The sequence below is a fragment of the Emydura macquarii genome, unplaced genomic scaffold (genome assembly GCF_026122565.2).
Source record: "Emydura macquarii macquarii isolate MOO-44397 ecotype Brisbane River unplaced genomic scaffold, CSIRO-AGI_Emac_v2 contig_1451, whole genome shotgun sequence".
Taxonomy (NCBI): domain Eukaryota; kingdom Metazoa; phylum Chordata; order Testudines; family Chelidae; genus Emydura; species Emydura macquarii.
Genome location: NW_027131588.1, coordinates 6,291,824 through 6,313,334, shown reverse-complemented (window position 1 = coordinate 6,313,334; position 21,511 = coordinate 6,291,824). Strand labels below are relative to the sequence as shown.

General features: G+C 41.7%; 1 protein-coding gene across 6 annotated transcripts in view; it reads left to right on the top strand.

The window, feature by feature from the left end:
* BNC2 (basonuclin zinc finger protein 2) overlaps positions 1–21,511 on the top strand; it is a 407,420-nt gene that overhangs the window by 11,742 nt on the left and 374,167 nt on the right. For 5 of the 6 annotated variants that reach the window (XR_010920747.1, XM_067553123.1, XM_067553121.1 and 2 more), the window contains exons 1-2: positions 11,945–12,115; positions 13,198–13,330. Coding sequence is in view for 5 of the 6 variants with exons in the window: in XM_067553123.1 (XP_067409224.1) it covers positions 13,232–13,330 (99 nt within the window). In the remaining variant the exon portion in view is untranslated. Of the gene's footprint in view, positions 1–11,944; positions 12,116–13,197; positions 13,331–21,511 lie in introns of those variants that run through there. The other variant, XM_067553122.1, reaches the window with a different exon arrangement.

The following is a 21,511-nucleotide window of genomic DNA, read 5'->3' as shown; positions in this document are numbered from 1 at the left end:
GTTTACATTGAAATAAACTAATTTTAATTTTTATGCTCTTTTTAGGTTTCATGGAAATATTTCTATTGTCTTGTAAAGCTTTTTTTAAACCCTCCCGCCTCCACCCTCCCTCCCCCAAACTTGTGGTTTTAACTACCTGTTGTTGTTGCTTTTGACCCACAATTGTAAAGTAGCCATATTTTTTTATATGATGGTTACTTCACAATTATATATATATTCAGCTGGAATATCAAATTCAGCTTGGAGATAGATAGATATAGAGAGATATAGATGTTAATTCAGTACAATGGAGTGAAGCACAAACTGGGGTACCAAAAACCTTAAGGAAAGGTGCTTCAAACAATTTGCCCAGAGCAATTAAGAAAAGAACAAGGAACCACCACCAAGGTACTCTGGACAGTAGACAATGTTCTTCTCTTCTGAACCTGTTCCAGCACAGACTACGCTACCAACCTCCATAACACCAGAAATTCTATTGCTTTTTCCTAGCCTGAACTGTCCAGTAGATTGAGTTTGTTTCAAACACACACATCATGTGTCTCATCTCTGCACTGCTCATATTTTTATCCCCCAGTGCTGGCAATTAGGAATCTGATTCCTAATTAGTCCAACTCACCTGGCTATTTTGCTCCTAATAAATGAATTAATTCAATTTACACAGAAGGGCTTGTGTTTTCTTATCATTGCTCAATCATTACTGGTCATCATTGTGTGCGACTGCTGTGCACTCTAAAAACTTGATATCCAAGCTGAATTTGTATTCTCCATTGGGGTGCAGTCTGTCAAGTAAGTTGAGTGTGGTTAGTATTTCTAATGTAGGCAGGGATTCAGCAAAGAGAGTCTCCTCAGAGCAAAGAAGAAACTTGGGATGCAGGCTGTAAACAAGTTGGCACACTGGGCTGCATGCACTTTATCTATACCTGAATATTAGGTACAGCACTCGTTTTGGACTTTAACTCACCAGTCTCCCACAAGAAAGCACTGTGGTACTGCTCCATCTGTTGTTAGTTTTTTACATCAGAAATAAAGGCTCATAAAATTGGAGCAGCATAGTCACTTGATGGAATTGGAGTCCCCAGTCTGCCTCCTTTCTTCTATAGGAAGTTGTTCCCCTGTTGGTTCCCCCTCTCTCCAGAAAGGCAGAGAGAGAGAAATCTTGTCTACCTCTCTCCCTTCTCACCAGTGGAAAATACACCATCTTCCCCTCCCCTAGCCAATATTCAGAGGAAAGAGAATGGTCTTGTGAGTTCCATCTCTCTTCTTGGCTTTCCATGGTGAGCCTCTTCTTGGCTTTCCATGGTGAGGTGCTTAAATGGGAGCACAAGGATGTTTCCCTATGCAGCCTAGTACTCTTGAGTACATGCATATATACCTTTGTTTGACTATTGGCTTGTTAAAGCCCGGGAGGACTAAGGTCAGGAGAGAGAATTCCTGAAGGGCTTGAAAAAACAAATGAGAAGACCCTAGTAATTCTCTCAATTAAGCCTGTACCCAAGAGCTTCATGATTAATGATGGAGAGGGCCCCAACATGAATATCAGGTGAGACCACAGGTTTAAGACTATCTCCTTCTCAGAGTGGGGTGGGTTTAGAGGAATCTTGAGTAGTAGGGCCTGATTCTCCACCTCTTTGCACCTTTATCATTTATACCTATGCCTGTGGTGGGTTTCCAATAAACACTCACATCAGTTAAGTAAAAGAGGATTCTTTGCATCATTTCTCTCCTATCAGTACTGGTAAAGACCTTAGTTTCAGAGATTTGTTACTATTTGAACACGAAATTTCCAAATTATACCATTTTGGGACAGTCCAAAAGAGAGTAAGATTAGTCCCACAGGGTTCCTTGGTCTAGTACCCAAGTTGTCTCTAAAATCCACTCATCTGTTAGGAAAAAATTTCTGACTATAAAGATTGGAAGCCTATTCTGCTGCTTACCTAGGGCAGTTATGGAATCCCTTTCATTGGTGGCTTAAAGAACAGGTTACACAAACACCTCTCAGGGATGGTATAGGTATACTTGGTCCTGCCTCACGACAGGGGGCTGGACCAGGAGACCTCTTGAGGTCCCTTCCAGTCTGACATTTCTGTGATTCTCTGGGTCTTAGGTCCTTGGTCTCACAGGCCTCGTCTTGTTCCACCTCTGGTGTTCTGGACATTGTTGGTAGTTGGGTTGGGGTTACCTCACAGTTGTCTCCATGCTGCCTTGTTGTGTGGTTGCTTCACATCCTCTGCTGGAAGAATACTTCTGTGAATAACAGACTAAAAGTCTCCCACGTTTTCTCTGTGTAATTTTCTATATCTGCTGATGGCCTAGTTCCTCAGTCCACACTGTTCTTTTCCCCAGCACTAGCGTTGCTGGTCACGGAAACCACTCCTTGGAGTCTCCCTTTTAACTGCATCTTTCTCTTAGCTTCAGCGTGTGGCTACATGTCTTCCCGCTTGGCTGCTTTCCCTTTCTCAGTATTATTCAAGGCTGGCCTCTTTCTTTCAGTTCAATAGGAGCTGTTTCTCCTAGCCCCAGCTCTGCTGGATTCTCAGTGTCCCTCAGGTCTTCCTACCTTGCCTTCCCTCTGCTGTCAACAGCTACCCACTCTCATGCATACACCACACACGCAAGTCACTTCTCTCCCTGTGCCCAACCTCTTTTGTCCCCAGGACGCATTTCTTCTTCTTGGTCAGATGGTGCACTATGTTAGCTAGTTGCTGCCCTCGCAGGATGATATATAGCCTAATCATTTTTTCAAAGGGAGTGTAGCAAGGCGCTGTAGCCTTCCTTGGAGCCTGGGCCTGAGGAAGGGTCGAAATGCCCCTGCTGGACAAAACAAGGCCCTGCAGGCCAAACAACCCGGGAGAAAAGGGGAGAAGCCAGGACAGGAAGGGCCAGTATAAAAGGTCAGCCCAGCAGCTCAGTCAGGGGAAAGCTGTTGCTGGAGGTAGACATGCCTTCCCAGAGGCTGTGGTCTAGGCCTGACCTGGGCCCTGCGGCTGTTTGGAGCAACTGCCCCACCGACTGCAGCCTCCAAAGCCTGCCTAGATTGCTGGGCTCGAGTGACTGGAGAGGGCTGCTGGGCCTGAGTGACTGGGAGCAGCTACCCAAGACTGCTGGGTGGAAGAAACCCCCTGAGGCCGGCCCTGACCTGGAGGAGCAGCCCGACATTGGGGACCCACAAGAGTGGACTGAGCCTGGGGTGCCCCCCGCTGATGACCTGGAGGAGTTCCCGGACCTGTCGATGGTGAGGGACTGGTGGGACTCCCGCTCACCGCCTACCCCAGCGACCCAGAGGGAGACACCTGGATGCAGGTACCTGGGGACTGGGTGGGAGGAAGTAGTCCAGGGACAGTCGACTAGAGAGTGGCTGAGGCAGTGGCCAAACCAGTCAGCATGTTGTGGCTGGATCCCCGCTGACTCTGGCAAACTGCTTTGTCACTAATAGGGCCCTGGGTTGGGATGCATTGGAGTCAGGTGGGCCTGCGTCCCCTTCCCCCCCCCTTCCCTAACCACCCAGGAGTGCTGGGCTTTCTTGGAACTGGTCCAACTGAGGATACCGAGCTTTACTAGCCCCACCTTCCTGAAAGGCCGGGGGCTCCAGACCATTTTGCTTGCCCCACCCACTGGAGGGCCGGGGGCAATAGACTGCCTCGCCAGCCCTGCCCGGCTTGCAGGCCGAGAGCTGTAAACTGCTTGCCTGCCCCACCTGCCTGCAAGGCCAGGGGCCCCAGACTGCTTGCTAGTCCTGCCTGGTGGAAGGTCGGGGGCTATAGATGCCTTTGCCTGCCCCACCCTGCCTGAGGGCCGGGGGCACCAGACTCCTTACCAGTCCTGCCCTATGGGAGAGCCAGGGGGCTATAGACTGTGAGAGAAGACCGTCCCGCCTGGGGCCTGGACTAAAGACTTGTAATTTGCTGAACTTATTCCCCTAGACCAAGGCGCTGTGTTCTACCAGCCTACAGGGAGGAAGAAAATCCAGTACTGATTCAGCAGGTTCATTACAAAACTCTCATTTACCCCACTGTGAAACACAGACTTTTTCATATGCAGCTAGTTGCATTTTGAAGTGATCTAAAGTAGACTGAAAACTCACTAGTAGCTGATCTAATAATTGATCAGGAGACTTTTTTATTTTTGTTCACAAATATCAGACAGTCCTGCAATTGCTCAGTTGTCTTAGAACATTTTTAGGATTATTCTTGTAGAGGAGGAGGAAGAACGTTCACCCAGAAAACCCAAACCATTCTTGCGAACATATCTGTATACATTTCAGTAGCATAATGTTGTCTCTTCTACCACACTGTGCAGCCAATAATGGTGTATATGCTACTTGCCCAAGATGAAACATTTTGGTAGCTTCTGAGCTTTTTGTACTCCGTTACATTTGATAGTGTTTGAATCTTATGGGAAATACAGCTTCCAAATGGAGAACTACCTGAAAAGGACCTTTAATAGCTATGAAGATTGGTTTAAAACCAAATGGAAGGAAGGTGTTCGGGATGATGTAAGAATAGAAAATGAGGAATAATGTATAGGGACTGGAAAAACTATTAGAGAAAGCCATAGTGCATTGTGCAACTGAAAATGCTTTCCAAATATGGAAACAAAAATGTGAATGGGTAAGCTGCACTGTGAAATGGGGTTAATAAAGCATGTTAGAATGAGATAACATGAATAAACACCACTTTATGGTTGTGTAAAACAGGACAGGAAAAATGCAAGTTAGGATGAGAGAGAGCCCGTTTGCCATTTGCATTAATCTCTTTTACAGGTTCTTATGTTTCCCTATTAATTTGTTCTACTTAAACTGTTTTTTATTTTAAAAAGTGACTTCACAAGCTGTAATTCACTAATTTGTATCTTTCTCAGTCCCTGACTCTTTTCTTTGCTACCTGTCACTTAACATATTGTATTCTACATAGGGTCTTATCCCACATTCCTCACTGTAGTTTCTGGGTGCCTTCCAGTCGTGCTTTAAATAATGTGACTAACATCTGTCACATGGTGGTTCTCTTGCTTCTCCCCATGGGGAGAGGATATGTGCAGTTTTGTGTTTTGTTCTGGATGTTTTTGTGAATATATACTTGTTGCTATATATTGGTTAAAGAAGGCAAGGTCAAAGATATGCACCTTGCACTTAGGGCAGAAGGAGGTGAGGTCTGTGGTGGCCCTCAGTTCCTCTGGGAGTTAATTCCCCAGTTAATCCCCCAGAATGGGCCCTGAAAAAGCTTTGTCTCCTTCACAAAAGAACTTTACCTTGATTATAGACAGTTCCATTGTGCCAGTGGAGTGAAGTTGTCAGAAACAGTCTTCAGCCTTGGGCTTTAGTTGTTTCTAAACGTATCATCACACAACTCATTCACATGAGGCAGGAAATTATTAGTTCCCCATCTGTAAAATGGGTGATTATATGAAGTACAGAGAGACACTGTGTTGTCCAAGGCCACACAAGAAATCTGTAGTGGAACAGGGAATTGAACACAGATCTACTGAGTCCTGGACTAGCACTTTAACCATTAGACCATCCTTCCTCTCAAGCAGATGTTTCCACTCCAGATTTGGCATATGGGTATATTCATGAATAGTGTCTTCACTAATACATGAAGAAAGGTATCTTTACAAAATTAAAATATGATCTTTATGAGATTAAAAGTACTTTTTTGCTAAAATCGATTTCTGTAAGGAATGTAGGGTGTGCAGAATATGCTTCAGTCAAGAACAAACATGCCATTGAATTATGTATTAGATGCAAGATAAACTTATTTACTAGTCATAAACTATACAATAGTCCATGATTTTTTATAGCATGAGGAAAAATAATTTCAATAATTATATTCCCCACCACCCCCATTGATCTGGCTTCTCCGCAAGGTCTTTTTTTTTTTTTTTTTTTAAACTCAAGTAGATGAGAAACAGAAGGGATAGAGATGAAGAACCTCTGTATCAGTGACAACACAGTAGAGTAAAAGTGGGGGTTAAAAGGGAGGTTACATTTAATCTGGTCAAGTCTTTGAAGAAGTCAGCCATATTCTGAATGGAGAAGGAAGAGAGAGCTGCAGCTGGTGGAGAGGTAGAAGTCAATGACAGTGGAGCAGATGACAGAACTGGTAGAGGACAAAATACATTTGCATTAAAGGAAGTTTGTGTAGTTATGGAACTCAGTCCAGAGACACTGAGCTACCCTGGAACTGGAGTGGAGGAAATGGATATTGAAGGTGAGCAACTTTTGGGACTGGTGAGATAGACTTGCCATAGGATGGCAGGGTGAAGGCCACAGAGAATGGGGAATGGAGGTAGTCAGTGAACTGAGTCAAAAGAAGAAAGGGAACTGAGACCTCCATGACACCCAGATAGGTAGCTGATGATTGACGGGCATTTGTAAAGCACTTGAATGATGTTGTATAAATATATGCTCTAAATATTATTGTGTTAAAAGGCAACATGGACTTAAAAATTTCAGTCAACTGACTTGCTGTCACATCTATAATTACTACAGTTGAAAGAGTTTAGAGAAAATTGTTTGTTCATTTTGTTCACTTTATGCATTTGATAGTGCTTTGTGTATAGTTTGTTTCTCCTGTTGGTGTCAACAAGAGGGAAGAGGAAAACATCTTTTTTAAAAACCACAAGAGTATGCAGGGGGCTCAGAGGAAGGTATAAGACTTGAAACTACTTCTAAACCCTTTTTAAAATTGATTATATTTCAATTTGATTATGTCCCTTTATGTTAAAAGGATAAGATTTTCTTTATCAGGAATTTCAGCAAAAAATCAAAGCAAATATACTCTGTATTTTTTCCTAAATTGATGTACGGCTAAGTTTAACAATTAAGATTTTGAATCTTCATTGTATATCTCTAGGATACATTCTTTTGTTGTCTGATTCTATCTTCTGTTTAAGCATTCTTAGCCCTCCTTGGAGCTCTGTTTTTTCAAGCACACTCCCAAACTTTTACTCTTCCTACCCCCGCCCCCAAAGTCACAATACAGGGTGCCCAAAATAAACCATCTAGTGCCAATAATAGCAGTTATATGTCTCTTTAATCACAACTACTTTCCTTTCTACTTCTCAGCCTAGAAACCTTTCTGCCAATGGAGCTGATTTTAATGACATATGATTTGAGGAAGTTCACAAAGCTCAGGAACATCAACACAAATTACTGAGGAGAAAAATATCAAAATACCCGTTCTCCGTTAAATGTTTCCTGAAGGAACTCTGTATTAAAGCATAGTGTTGGGATGAAATAATGCTCTTACTACCTCCTGAGTTTAATTTACAAATCTAAACTTTCATTTGTATGTTTTTAATGTATTTTCTACTGGTCTGCACAGCATGAAAGTTTCATGTTTCCAGTTAATTGGTTATACTTTTCCTATAGTGCTATTTAAAAAAAAATAGTAAGAGAAGAGAGACATTTTTATATCCCTTGCAGACAGTACTAGTAATCAGGATGTGACATCAGTGACACTGCAAAGTGTTGTTAAACATCCTGGTTTGAGCCTTATAAATTGACTGATGATGGATAGATGAAAAGGGTGTACTTCTACCATTTGACTTCGGTGAGAACCCCTTTGTTCTTCCTGTTTATGTAAATAGATTCTTTGTAAACAAATACTTTAACACCCATTGCAACGGGCAGTCCTGGAAGCAGTTCTAGTGAGCGCTAAGGTTTGGCTGTGAACTGATACAGATCTAGTGAATATTTCATTAGAGAGAGCTATCGTTTCACATTGTAATTGCAAGCAGCATTTGAAAAGATTTACAAAAAGACAAAACAACCATTCTGCCTCCAATCCAAATGTTATTGCTTTCTGAAAATACAATGATTTAAGAAATCTCCAGGCTGGAAGTGACTTAAGTATCACAAGTTACCTGAATAGCTTTATTGTGGGTAATGTGGGTTTTACAATACGGTGCAAAAGACTGGTTTGATTCCTAGCTTTGGCTTATTAGACCAAGCTGATGGTGCTACTGTAACGCTAGTATAGTACCTTTCAACTGAGGATGTCAGAAGACAGACCAAAATGATACCAAAATGTTGCTATCCCTATTTTACAGCGAGATAATGTCTAGAACACAAACAAGTCTAATTTTTTCAAATGTTTGAGTCTAACTTTGGGCACCTACATCAGTCATTTAATTTTTTGTCAGGATTGTTGAGCACTTTCAGCTTGTGGTGAAGCCATCTAGAGCTGCAAACACTCAGCACCCCCTGAAAAATTGGAATCTCATCATTAGCAGATTAAAGCCAGGCAGCGAAGTTGTTTTCTCAAGGTCACAATATGGGGAAAAGTTCAGAACAGAACACAGGAGTCTTGACTGTCTCTTGGTCTGACCACTCTACCACATTTCATCTTTAGGCTGATTTAAGAGCATTTTGACCATAAGGTAGACTAGAAAGCTATAATGTGGGGCCTTAGGGGAAGTACAGCAATATGTATACCTGGAGATCAATACAGGAATATGCTCAGAGCTTCAGTGGAAGACTCCTTTCAGAGAGGGGATCCTTGTAGCATTTCTAGGTAAAATGTTGTGTAATTTGAAGAGCTGTTTTTAGGAGCTGCACCACTATCAAATATCCAGGATCAGATTAAGGCATAGGCTCTCTCTGGCTCCTAGAGTCATATGCTTACACCAGACTCTAAGCTTTTGAGAGCAGAAAGTGGGGGTGGGGGGAGTTTCTTGCTATCATGGCTGTGAAGAATAGTTTGAAAACAAGGCTCAGGTGTGCAGGGGCTGTGGAGCATTTAAAGTAGCAACTCTTGCCCCCTCCCCCCCACGCAACCTCACCTGGCCTCCTTCTCCTCTCTCACATATGCTGTCCCTGCACCAGCAGCTTAACTCCCTGGGCCCATGAGCCCCTATCCACATGCCCTCCAAATCTGAGTGAGTGATAGTGTGACCTGGCTTGCTGCTTACAGCAGCACTCGAGTTTGGCCTGGTCAAAACGTGATCGGGCCATCGTCCAGCTGGTTCCTCTTTCCCCCAGCTCTATGGCCCATGCAGATGTAACTGGTGCAAAGAGGCTGAAACGAACTCTGGGAGGTGTGAACTGCCCCATCCATCCTGATGAGTTGTTAATTCCAAGTCCTGCTGCTGTGGGGGATCCCAGCAACACCATTGCATCTCTGATGACTCGGTGTGCAGCAGGAAGAGAATGCAGCAGGCTCACCCTTGCCACACATCCCCAAGCAGATGTCCCAGCCATAGTGCAAATATGGAGGGGTCCTCTTGTTGCCACCTGCACTACTCCTGATGAGAGAGAGGTCCCTGATGCTGCTCCTAGGTGGGAGAAAGGAACACTATTACACTGCCCCTGTCCCCAGGGAAGGGGAGACTCTCCAGCCATTCCAAGGTGGGGGATGACTTATGGTACGGGGGTTGGGAGATCTAACACAGGTGGAGCCACAGAGGGCTCCATCTCATGGTGTGCCGAGGGCCCTGTAAAAGAAAAACTCTACAAAGACGGAGAATCTTCTCCCAATACCCGTGTCTCCAGATGAGGGAACAACTCCTGATCATGAAAATATTCCTCTACGTACGTAAGTACATGTGCGTGTGTCCCCTCCACCTTGCCCCCCAGAAAGAAACTTCCATTGGGCTGCCCCTGTCAACTGCCCTTATGTACAAAAGAGAGTCGTCTTTTCTCTTCTAGACAGATGGATGTTTTGTTTTATAAGAGAGGTTACTAGAAGTACTGCATATAAAGAGGCTGACAACAGTGTAATATGTGTCTCTTTTACCCTCTTCTGTCCGCCAAAATAAAATAAATCCTACAATCAACTGGAAAGAATCCTCATGGTTTCCGTCCCCCGTTGTCCCCCCCCCCTTCCCCCCCAAAAAAAAATCTTCACCAGGGAAGCCCCCAGAACTGCAGGGAGAAAATGGTGTGGCGTTTGGACATGTTATATCATGATGCCATCTATCCTGAACACCATTCACTGTAGTATCTAGGTGCAAATACGTCATTTCATTTGAGATAGCTGGCTAGCTCTGCTAATTCCAGGCAGTGGTGATTCTGCAGTTTCTCCTTCCTCCTCCTACAACACCGGTTTTCAAGTAAGCAGCATAACAGTGCTTCTGACTCACTTCTGCTTTACACTAACAAGAGAAGCTTCTTCTAGTACCACTGATTAAATGTGGCAGCTAGGCAGCCAGCCCTGCATTAATAGCAAGACTATGTAATACTTCTGAGGCTGAATATGACTTAAACTTCTCTGGATGTGGCTAGACCAGGATAAAGTATTCTGAGAGCTACATCTGGTCTGTAGTACGTGGTTTGATGCCCCCGTGTTACAACAGCGGTGAAGTATGCTTAGCTAGTTTTTCTCCAGATGAACAGCATTTTCCTCTGGAGTCTGGAAAACTGCATCCATTGGTATGCTTTTACAACAGATTTCCTGAACAAATGCCTTATGAAACTATACATGCAGGAGCAGATGTCTGAATGCTTCCTCTGAATAAATGTAACACTCTAATTGAAGACCATCCTTCCTTTTATACATGGGATTCATTTGAGCTACACATTTTTCATTGATGATTAGAATTAAACTTGATAGTTTCTCTTACACAACACTGAGAATGTAAATTTTCTTCTGTAAATAAGAATAAAGTTGAATACACTAAAAAAGCTCGAGACTATATGGAAAAGTAGAGTAATTTTACTTTTTGTCTAAGAGAGAAATGTGTGAAATAAGTTGTTGGGTAGATATGGCCTGCATTCTCCAGCTTCCTTGCAAAATTGTGACTTAGACTCCATGTCAGCCATTCAATCCTCACCAAAAACAACCCTCACCAACCTATTCTATATTATTAAATAAGGAATTAAATAGGAAATGCCAGTGCCATTGGAGGCACAGACAATAAAGCCTGGATTAGTGCCCTCCCCACACCACCCAAAAAAACCCTACAAATGTAGCTGCTGGGTAGCTGAAGATTATAAATACAACAAATGCTAAGATTTTAAGCGTGAATAAGCCATTCAACAGTCAGGATATTGAACAGAATAAAGCCGGTGAGGCCAAGAGCGTGCTGTTGGGGTTTTGTTTTTTGTTTTTTTTTTTGTTCTAAGGATTGCCTTATTTCTTTAGTTATAATCCCTCTCCTCTGCTACCTGTGCAACAGCCACTAGTTGGCAATAATATTGCAGGCTAAAGAGACATCCTGCTTCCCTGCCCCCACCCCCCCGATCCATGATACAAGGTTCTTCCAATACCCTCTCAAGCAGGTCAGACGTAAAGAAGCTGCGAGCAAGACTGTCTCTTTATTGCACGTTTATATAGCATATAGCACAATGTAGTCTTTGAACCTCTAAGTGCTACTGCAATGTAAACTATAGTGTCATAAGGGCAATTTTTCTGTTCACTCAGGCGGTTGCTGGCTTTTTTTGCATGTGCAAATTGAACACAAATGGGTTCTGCTTGTACATCTACTATTTGTGTATAAAAGTGATAGCACACAAATAATGGAGTGATGGGGGTGGCAATGGCTACAAAGAGACCAATGGACAGGGTAACTTCCTCCCCACCTGTGACTAACAATCTGACTAGTAACAGCTGAGATGAAAGGCTGCAGCGTGGTCAGAAGAAAGTGGCTTCCAGAGAGGCTGGGGATTACCCTAAGGAAGCTCCTGAGCCTCATCTTACAAGGAGCCACCTAAGGCACAGACCCAGCAACTTTATAGGGAGTGGGGCGAGATAGCTGGGAACAACCAAGGGGCGTTCTTTCCCTTTACTCCACAAAGTGGGAGAACGGACTGAACTCTCCCACCCCTGGTTGTCAGATCCTTAGGTTACAACAGAGAGTTAGAGTAGCCAGCATAGACTGGAAAACCAGGAGAATGAGGTCAGAAAGGCCAATGTATCCTCAATAGCCTCTTAAGTAGAGAGGAGGGGGGACCACACCACCTCACACATGCATATTCAAGTTATTTGTGTTAACAAAGATGCATGTATAGAAATGGAGAGCAAGTTGAGACTCCTTTGAAAATGTTACCCATATGACTTAAGTAAAAAGAGACTCATTCGCAATTCAGACCATTAAGTTCATAATGTCCTAGTCAGCAGTGTTGAGAATGTCATGGTGCTACTAAACACCCTATCTCTAGTTTTAACTTCAGTTCTGTAAGGTATTTATTTGATACCATAGATTTTATTTTATTACTGATTTATTTTATTTTATTATTACTTTATTTTTAAATTACTGATTCTTGTATGTTTCCCTGTATAGTTTTAGTAATTTTAGGGGGCTGTGTTTAGATTATTTGCTTGCTATGGGGAAGAAATATACAGAGTGAAAAATGACTGTTTATAAATCAGAAGTCTGTACTTCTTGTCAGCTAGTGTGGGCCATATCCCTGCTCAGAGATATTGGTATAAATCCAGAGTAATTCCAGTGGTGTTATTCTAGAATTACAAAAGGGTAAGTGGAAAATAAAATTTGCCCCTGAAAGTTTCAGCGACCATGAAACCTGGCTGATACTGAACATCACAATCAGACGTTTGATTGTTCATTTACACAATGTATGTTGACCTATAAGAAATGATAGTCTGGTAGTATGGGGTATGGAAAAATCTCTGTAGTTAACCCTATTTGTAAAGAAAAACAAAAAACAAAACAAACTTTCCTAGTAGGAAGTCACATTTCCTAGCCTTATGTTCATATATATAATGAAAGACTCTCATGCCCTACATAATTGATGCAGACAAACTAGCTGAGTTAAGAATGCTGAGAGATCCTCAAATTTGAATTTTAATCTGACTAAAGAATTTTTCTGAATTTTAAGATTTTAAAATGAATCTCTCACCAACTATTTGTGTTTCTCCTTGTTTATTCTTCACATCTTGGGGTGGGATGGAGTCTATATGGATTTGTGTGTTTTTTTTGTTTTTTGTTTTAAATCCAAACCTGTGAACCTAGTAAGACTGGCCCAAGATATGGAGTTTGGATCTGGATTAAAACTTCTCCTAAATTGGGCAAACAGGAAGGGGGTGGCGGGAGATTCTTGCCTTGAGTTGAGTTGAGTCCTTGCCTTAGCATTGACTATTCAAAATGCTGTTTACCTAGACCTAAGATTCACCTGTGAAACTCTAATGACATTATTAATAAGAATAAGTTGAATAAGAAAAATAGCTTGTATATACAACGCTTGCAATTTCAATAACTGCATCTCCTCTTCTTCTCCTTCTTCTTCAACTTTGATATTTGCAGTGCTCTTCATGTCTGACACTTCAAATGCCCCTGAATGGAATTTATGGAAGAAGAAAGCATCAGAGGACGCTCATCCGAAAGTAACTACGCCCAAGGCAAGGAAGAGTCCTTGAGGAGTCCAGCAGTAGAGCAGGTCAGGTTTCCTTTGGGTTTAAGGCTCACTGGAGGGTTGGGGTTAGGCTAGGAATTTGTGGTTAAAGTAGTTGGGTCTTGCTAGGACAGGCTGAAGAATAAGAGCAGACTTTTCATAATAATTTCGGGATTAAGCCACCACTTACCTCCATGCCATCTGCTGTTTCCTCCCTTCACAAGCCCCTAATGAGGCTTGAATGTTTGCCTTAATTGTAATCTAGTGGCATTTCTCACAATGTAACCCTTTCATACTCAACAATTTGTGACGCAGTCACCTTCTTCCAGCTGTGGATTGGACTGGGCCCATTACAGTCCATTGATGCTGGTCTGTAATTGGTTAGAGGGGTTTGTGTTGAGCAACTAGCCCAGAGAGCAAGTTAACAAGATCCAAAACTCACCCCCCGCGGGTGTATGTAGAGGACTATCACTAGCCCACCCTAAAACAAGTTTATAATAGAAATTGGAGGAATGCTATTGAAAGTTGCCAGCTATGCCAAAGCGGAATGGACCTAGGTAAGGAAGAGTGTAGTTTCTTCGCTTTTATGAAACGCTGAATTTGTTTTCTAGTCTCTTTAGTTATCCAGACAAAATCAGGGAAATAAGAATATTTTCCAATACCCAGTCACTTTTCAGTTTTTAAAAGACATCATGTGTCATTTTGATCTTGTTGTAAATTAATGTTAGGAGGCTGAATTACCAAAAGTAATACTTAAATTGATCATGACTCATGATGCAATTTTAATCTATAGTAGCAGGTTCATCTTGCTCTGCAACATTTATTTCAGATTTCCTGGTGCTCAGGGTGTATATTACTACTAGACCTGTCTCAGTGAGATTATAAACTCCTAGTAGTAACCTTTCAAGACTGGAAATTTGGCAGATTTTGGTGACTTGCACTGCTTCAGAGCTTTGTTGCTCTTAGGATATGGAGCCACATGTCAACATTAGACATGACTGAGACAGAAAGAGTATTTTGGTTTAAGCTCATTTACAAAAGCAAGCTAAGTGCAAAAATATTACTATGGTGAGAGAAGTGATATCCCATCAACAGTTAATGTTCAGGACTAGAGCAGTTATGATGGATTTAAAAAAAAAAAAGAGAGAGGTTTTTCAATCATGCTTACAAATAACTCACCACGGCACTCGCTTTTGATCATACTACTATCAAAAAAACAAACAGCAAAATGTGAATAGAAATAAAAAACATCAAGAATCACTGGGGAAGAATACTGTGAGGAGTTATATGGGATAATCTGAGGTATGTTCCAGAATGCACCTAGAATATTAAGGTTGTCTGCAAGTACCGATTACACAGCCATAAAAAAATACTTGTGGACAGAGACTAAAAGGAACATAAAGGGAGGAATAAAAGTTCAACCTAGAAAGGTCCATGATTCCAAAGGGGGTAATGATCTTATTGGAGGGAGGATGACCACAGGACTGAAAATTAAGTCTGGGATATGTGTTCAGATCTTGGGCAAGTCACTTAAACATTTCATATCTCATTCTCTCCATCTATAAAATGGAGATGATAATGCTGTCTTGTCTCTCCAGGGAGTAGAGGGAGGGAGAAGGAGTTGTTGGGAGGCTTAATGCATTTTAATGTTTGAAAGCTGATGAGATACTTTGACAATAGTGGCTCTAGAGCTACAGAATAATACCCATAGATATAGCAGAGCATATGCTGCTGTGATTCAGTTCATAAAAGGACTGGAAAGCTTGCTTGTCTTTGAAAAAATCTGCCAAAGCATCTGGGGAAGATTGGTGTAAATCAAACTATATGATGATAATTCCTAAGAAAGAGTTTAAGGAGATGAGAAGGCTGGACAGATGTAATGTATGTCACACAAGGGAATGGAATTGCTGCTAACAGCTCTTCTGGATCCCAACAAGAGCAAGATGGAAACAAGAGTGGGTGTTAAACAGGCAGCATTTAAGTGGATTTGAGAGATTTGGGATCACTTTCCATGCAAGTAATTTGGTAGAAAAAGGCAAAAGTAATTAAATTATCTGCCTTTACATGAGTTTCCTGAATTATGAAACTGCTTTTGACTAAGTCTGCATGCATGAGTATATACTGCAATGTCTGACATGCCCTTTATAATCTTTTATAATAAGATTTGTGAGTCTGTCTCTGTGGTCTCAAGCAACGTCTCTTGTGTAATACCTTTTCCTAATACCAGGATGACAATTTCAAGAATACTATACATATCTGAATCCTGTTTTGTATCTTGCCGTTGTATACAAAACATATTTTTCCATCATGTATTCCCAACGTATTCTCCATTATTGGTATACATCATGTTGAATGATCAAGGCAGACGTTAGGCAAACGTTTAATTGTTGCTGTAGCTTATAGACCCATATCAGTTCACCCTCCAGTTTTAAGCAATTGTATGAGTAGAAACAGATCAAGCCAGGAGACTGATAGTGACATTTCTTTCCTGCAAGAAAACCCTTAAGCCTTGCACCATCCCTGCTGGTAATGTAGGATACCATGCAAGGAAGCCATGTTATGCCATGAATGCAGCTTGCCTTTCATTACTTAGACTAAATACCTACATCTCTGCATCACACATTAACATCCACTGCTAGAGCTTGTCTGACACTTCCTTAAACTGCAATTTAGTTGCTTTGTGTTTTTAAGGTTCTGTGCCCCAATATATGTCCCATAATCCGTGTCACTGATGTTAAGAATGAAGTATTTAATTTTTTCCAATGTCCCAAACGTGATCAGAAAAAGAGGACTTTGTACAGCGTAAATGGAGCTACTGCTGACTCTAACAGGGAAGAAAATCAATTCTTCACTCGGAAGCATTACCTTGCTGGTGCAACTATTTAACGTCTCCTTTTAGAGTAGCTTTGCAAGTGCAAGGTCTGAACACAGATCTGATTGTTGCTGCAGTTCCCACTTATTACCTGGACCTGGCTTATGGGTAAATGGATATTTTAGAAGAATGCTGAAATATTGCAGTATGTATAAATAATTTCATCCAAAAAACTATGTTAAAAGAACACGGAGGTTGCAGAATTGAGCACTTAGAAGTTAGGAAATGCCAGAATTAAGGTTTCCCATGCCACCTTAATTTGACCCCTTTTACCATAATGCATACACAGACTTTAATTACACAATAACATACTATTGTTTTTCAAAAGGTCCTTGTCTTGTTCAGTATTCAGGATGGATGGACAATGCTCTAGGAATAAATCAGAGTTGTTGAGTAGTGAATGAGACAGCTGTCTGCAAGACTCCTGCATCATTTGTCACAGAAGTTGGAAGGTGTACGGTGAATGCATGAGGGGACTGCAGGAAGAGAAAGGATTAAGGCAGGTTAAGACAGTTGAATGTCACCATGGAGAAGTGGATTCTATCCTTGCCTCTGCCACAGAGTTTCTGTGTGATGCTGGGCAAATCACTTAAACTAAATTTTCATTGTTAGTCAGTGATTATGTGTTCCTCATGCAGGGCCCAAGCATAATTTTTTTGGGTCCAGTACAAACTTGTAACACGGGCCCCCTCCCACACACATACCACAATCCCTCATCCTATACAGACAATCCCATGAGCCATGAAAAATTTTTTCCTCATGGTAATGGGGGTTGCAGCCTGGGCTGGGCCCCCCAGGACCTTCCGGCCCCGGTAAAGTGTACCCTTTTCCCTCCCATGTGGGGGCCCTGTCTTCATGTGTTCTGGTTGCCCAACTTGAGACATCTGGGCCAGAGTAGCAGAACTGCTGAGTGCTCATAACTAACTTAAGTTGATTAGAACCAGGCTTTGAACATACAAAAGTGCAATAAAAACACTAAGTACTCTGAAAAATCAGGCTCTAAGTTTCTTAAATTGGGCACCCGAAATTAGTGGACACTTGACAGTTTTGGTCTTAATACCTTAATGTATTAATTTAGTACCTCAGTGCCTCAGTTCTCCATCTGTAAAAATAGGAATAATACCACCTATTTTCACAGGGATATTGTGAAGATAAATTCATTAATGTTTGTGAATCACTGAGATTCAATGGTGCACCCTAGAAATGCCTAGGAGAAAATGACTAATTTTGTATTCAGTCCAGGGTTTGAATGGTGTGCATTTAAATGAGGCCTGAGGCTACACATTGAAAGTGAAGGATAAAAAAATATTGAATACATACCCATAACACTGAATAAGGCCAGGGTCCTATGGAAAAGTAGTATGTGATCATGAAACTAAAGACTGTATCATAACACAAGGGGGTTGAATGAAGGTTGCAAGGTTAAGCGTAATTCTGACATTTATTAACTTTTGAGTGTTTGACTTTAAAATCTTAATTTTTTTAAATGTAATTTTTAATGTAGTTTGCTAAATTAAAAAAAAAAAAAAGACACCCTTCCCCATCCTCAGAAATGCCATTGTGTAGAACAGTCGCTCTCAACCTTTCCAGGCCACTGTACCCCTTTCAGGAATCTGATTTGTCTTGTGTACCCTGAGTTTCACCTCCTTTAAAAACTATTTGCTTACAAAACCAGACATAAAAATACAAAATGTCACAGCACACTATTATTTAAAAATTGCTGACTTTCTCAATTTTACCATATCATTATAAAATAAATCAACTGGAATAATAATAATATATTTACATTTCAGTGAATAGTATATAGAGCAGTATAATCAAGTCGTCATTTGTATGAAATTTTAGTTTGTACTGATTCACTAGTGCTTTTTATGTAGCATGTAGTACAGGGGTTCTCCCTTTGAAAATATTTCAGGCTGTGATGACTCCCCCCCAAAAAAAGTGACGACCGCCCCCCCCATGCCATGCCACCCACCACCCCATGCTATGCCACCCTTATTTCTGCACTGCTGCTGGGGGCGACACTGCCTTCAGAGCACACAGTCAGCAGCCGCTGCTCTCCAGCCACCCAGGTCTGCAGTGTTCTGGCTGTCAACCGTGCACGGGGCTGACAGCCACATGCGTGGGGGCTGACAGCTCGCGACACCCCCATAATAACCTCACGACCCCTTGAGGGGTCCTGACCCCCAGTTTGACAACCCCTGCTGTAGTAAAACTAGGCAAATGTCTGGATGAGTTGATGTACCCCCTGCAAGACCTCTGTGTATCTCAGCGGTACGTGTACCCCTGGTTGAGAACCATTGGTGTAGAACCATGTTGATTCCCAGCTTGGATCATCAACAGTGTTTGGACTCTTTCCCATTGATGAAAGTGAAAATTTTAAATCACCTCCAGATTAGCAACTGAATGCCTTATAGTTTGAAAAGCAGAGATTGGTTTTCTCATCCTGGGATAACAGTTCTTTGAGAAGTAGTCTCTTCTTTAGTTCTTGATTCTGCCCTCTGATTCTCCCAGAGGGTCTAAAAAACTTGGAATAATTAATATACTTTGAGATGCTATCAGCAGTCTCTGTGATTAACTGCTGATTGACCATCTTCCAGTAGAGTATATATCACTAGGTCTTAATGTCCTCCATACTTGTGATGGTGACTATAGATCACAAGTAGGGATATTTTGCCATTTATTTAGTTATTTATTACTTGTTAAGCATTGACGATGTGCATAGCACTAAGACACAGAAGCAAACACATAAGTTGTTTGTATGCAACTCTAGCTGGGACCCTACTCCATGATTCTGTGGCTGCAGAATCTATCACAGAAAATGCATCTTGCTGTGCTCCAGCAAGAATTGTGCTCCAGAACCTAGGCTTTCATCTTTAAAATTCTGTTTCTAGCCCTTTTGGTAGATAACCTTGAAATTATGGGCATAAACCAAAGTAATGTAGTTTGCCGAAGTCTGCTAAGAATCTGAAACAATGATTCTGAAAGGTGTAAACTGTCCCATTCAGCTCAGTGGGTATTAACTCTGAAACCTAAAGATAACATTAACATGTCAACACTGTTAACTATTTCACTACTGAGCATTTTAACAGAAACATCCTAGCTAATGTATTTTTTCCCACAATCCCAAACTGCCAATCTAGGTGTCAAAAGCCCCCAGCTATTCTTCCCTCTCCCTCTCCAAAACTTTTGTGAGGCAGTTATTCATTGTCCATGCAAAAATCAGTGGAATGCTGAAAAGGGAAAAAAAAAATGTGGGGATTGCGTAAAATTGAATTTAATATCTGACAAAATAGCCCAGGAGTTACTGCAGTGAATGTATTATACGTTTTCATATTACATTTCTTAAAAACCTCATTTAAAAAAAATGGAAGTTGCTGCAGCATTTCCAGTTAGCAGCAGCAGAGAGCTGCAGAACCCTGGTACCATGCCACAGAATTTAGGTACAGCTTCCTACAGCGTGCCCTGGGGCTCAACCGTAATCTACTTGGCTTAGTGTGGGGTGAGGCACGTCTTGCTCAAGTGTCTGGCCCCAATGGGGATGGCAGCCTGGTTTTTTACTTACTGCTAAAGTTGTTACTAGGTTGGCTCCAGTGGTAAGTGTAATAGTATCACTGGAGTCAGTGGATGCTGACCCCTGCCATGTTATAGGGGTACATATAACTTTTTGTAACCCTAACTCACGTCCTGTGACTGAGGCCAAGAAATAAAGATTAGTCTCTCACCAGCTTTCTTGTGTGGCAGACCCTTATTAGGTGACTGTATCTTTGATGTGGTGAAGGTCCCAAATTTTATTACTCAATCTGACTCAGGCCAGTCTGAAGCAACCTGATGTGGTGAAACATGCATATGGGCTTGTGAAGATATTTAGCCACCAGAGGGCTGTGTGGCCACAATTTTTTGGTAGGTTCTTGGCCCTTTACTGGTTCAAAGGGGCAAGTAGGTGAATGAGTTTGTACGTGTACTGAGACTCTGAAATGAGTAACCAATTTTCCTTATTTCGTATTGCTAGAAAACACATCAGACTGTGGCTTAATTCTATTGCCAAATTCTTAAGATCACTCTAAATTACTCAAAACCAGCATCTTCATCACCATCTTCTAATGTAAGCTATAGAAAGGCAGTACCATTGGGTAGAGAATACAGCCTGTCTTGCACCATAACAAATCCTGAAGTGTACTCCCTAAATAATGAGGATTCAAACTAATCTGGGTGAAGTGTATCTCAGTTCATATGTTTGTCTGTTATGCCAAGTGAAAGGATTCTGTATACTACCCAAAATGAACCATTTCAGGAAGGAGTGGGTAACCTGGGACATGTATAGGCCTGTGTCTGCAATGAACAGCTGTTTGGTAGTAGCATAGATCTGATTACTCTTCCCACACTGGAAACTGGCACAGCAAGTGGAGGGAGGGTGTGTAGGAGGGGAAGGGAAGCAAAATTTGTTAGAAATTCTGTTTCCTTGATAATGCACAAGGATGTGCCACTATATAGTGAGTTTGGTGTGGTCCCTCCAAAAGACAATAGATTCCTTAGAATCTCAGAACAGCCAAAGGCAGCTGGCTTACCTGTCTCACATGCTTGACCCTGACCCATCACCTTTCCATCCCCAAACCTATTCAAATACCCACTGGACCTTAAAGGTGTCCAATTACTGAAAGAAGAGGAAGATGGCAAATTTGACTTGACAGTAGCTAACAGCTTTTAAATTTTAATTGAACATAGCAGCTTGAAAATGTGGAGAGACACTTCACTGTGGCAGCATTCTTTTTAACATAGAAACGCACCTTTTATAGTCCCAGTGGAAAGAACCCAGCTGCTTTTACTATATATTTTGAAAGAAACAAAATGTTATTTTTTGAAGACAAGTAAGGAGCCTTCATTTTGTTATCTGGAATATGGGGGAAGAGAAGGGTAGATATTCAAGTAGATAGATGTGGCTATTAGTACCTATGGCTAGACAAAGGAACTTTATAGACTTTAGTCATCTTATCCCCTTTCAAATTACTCATGTGGATTTACATTTACATGTGGATTTATCTGCCTACATTTCAGATCCACAAATAAGGTCACTAAGGAGAAAAGTTTAAAATCCTTTGATGCACATTGGGCTAAGAGATGACTTTGGAGGAAAAGAGTATCCATAGGGGACATTGAGCACATAGGAAGAGGCATACAATCTGTGCTGTTTCGTGTCCTGGGTTGGAGGAGCTGAAAGTTTGCTAAACTGTGATAAATCAGTGCAACTTGCTGTGGTGTTCCCACACGTTCAATTATGTCCTGGCTGATGGCGATGATGAGTGTGTGTGGCTCGGAAAGGGTGTGGACGTTGTTGCATGTGCCTTAAAATGTGT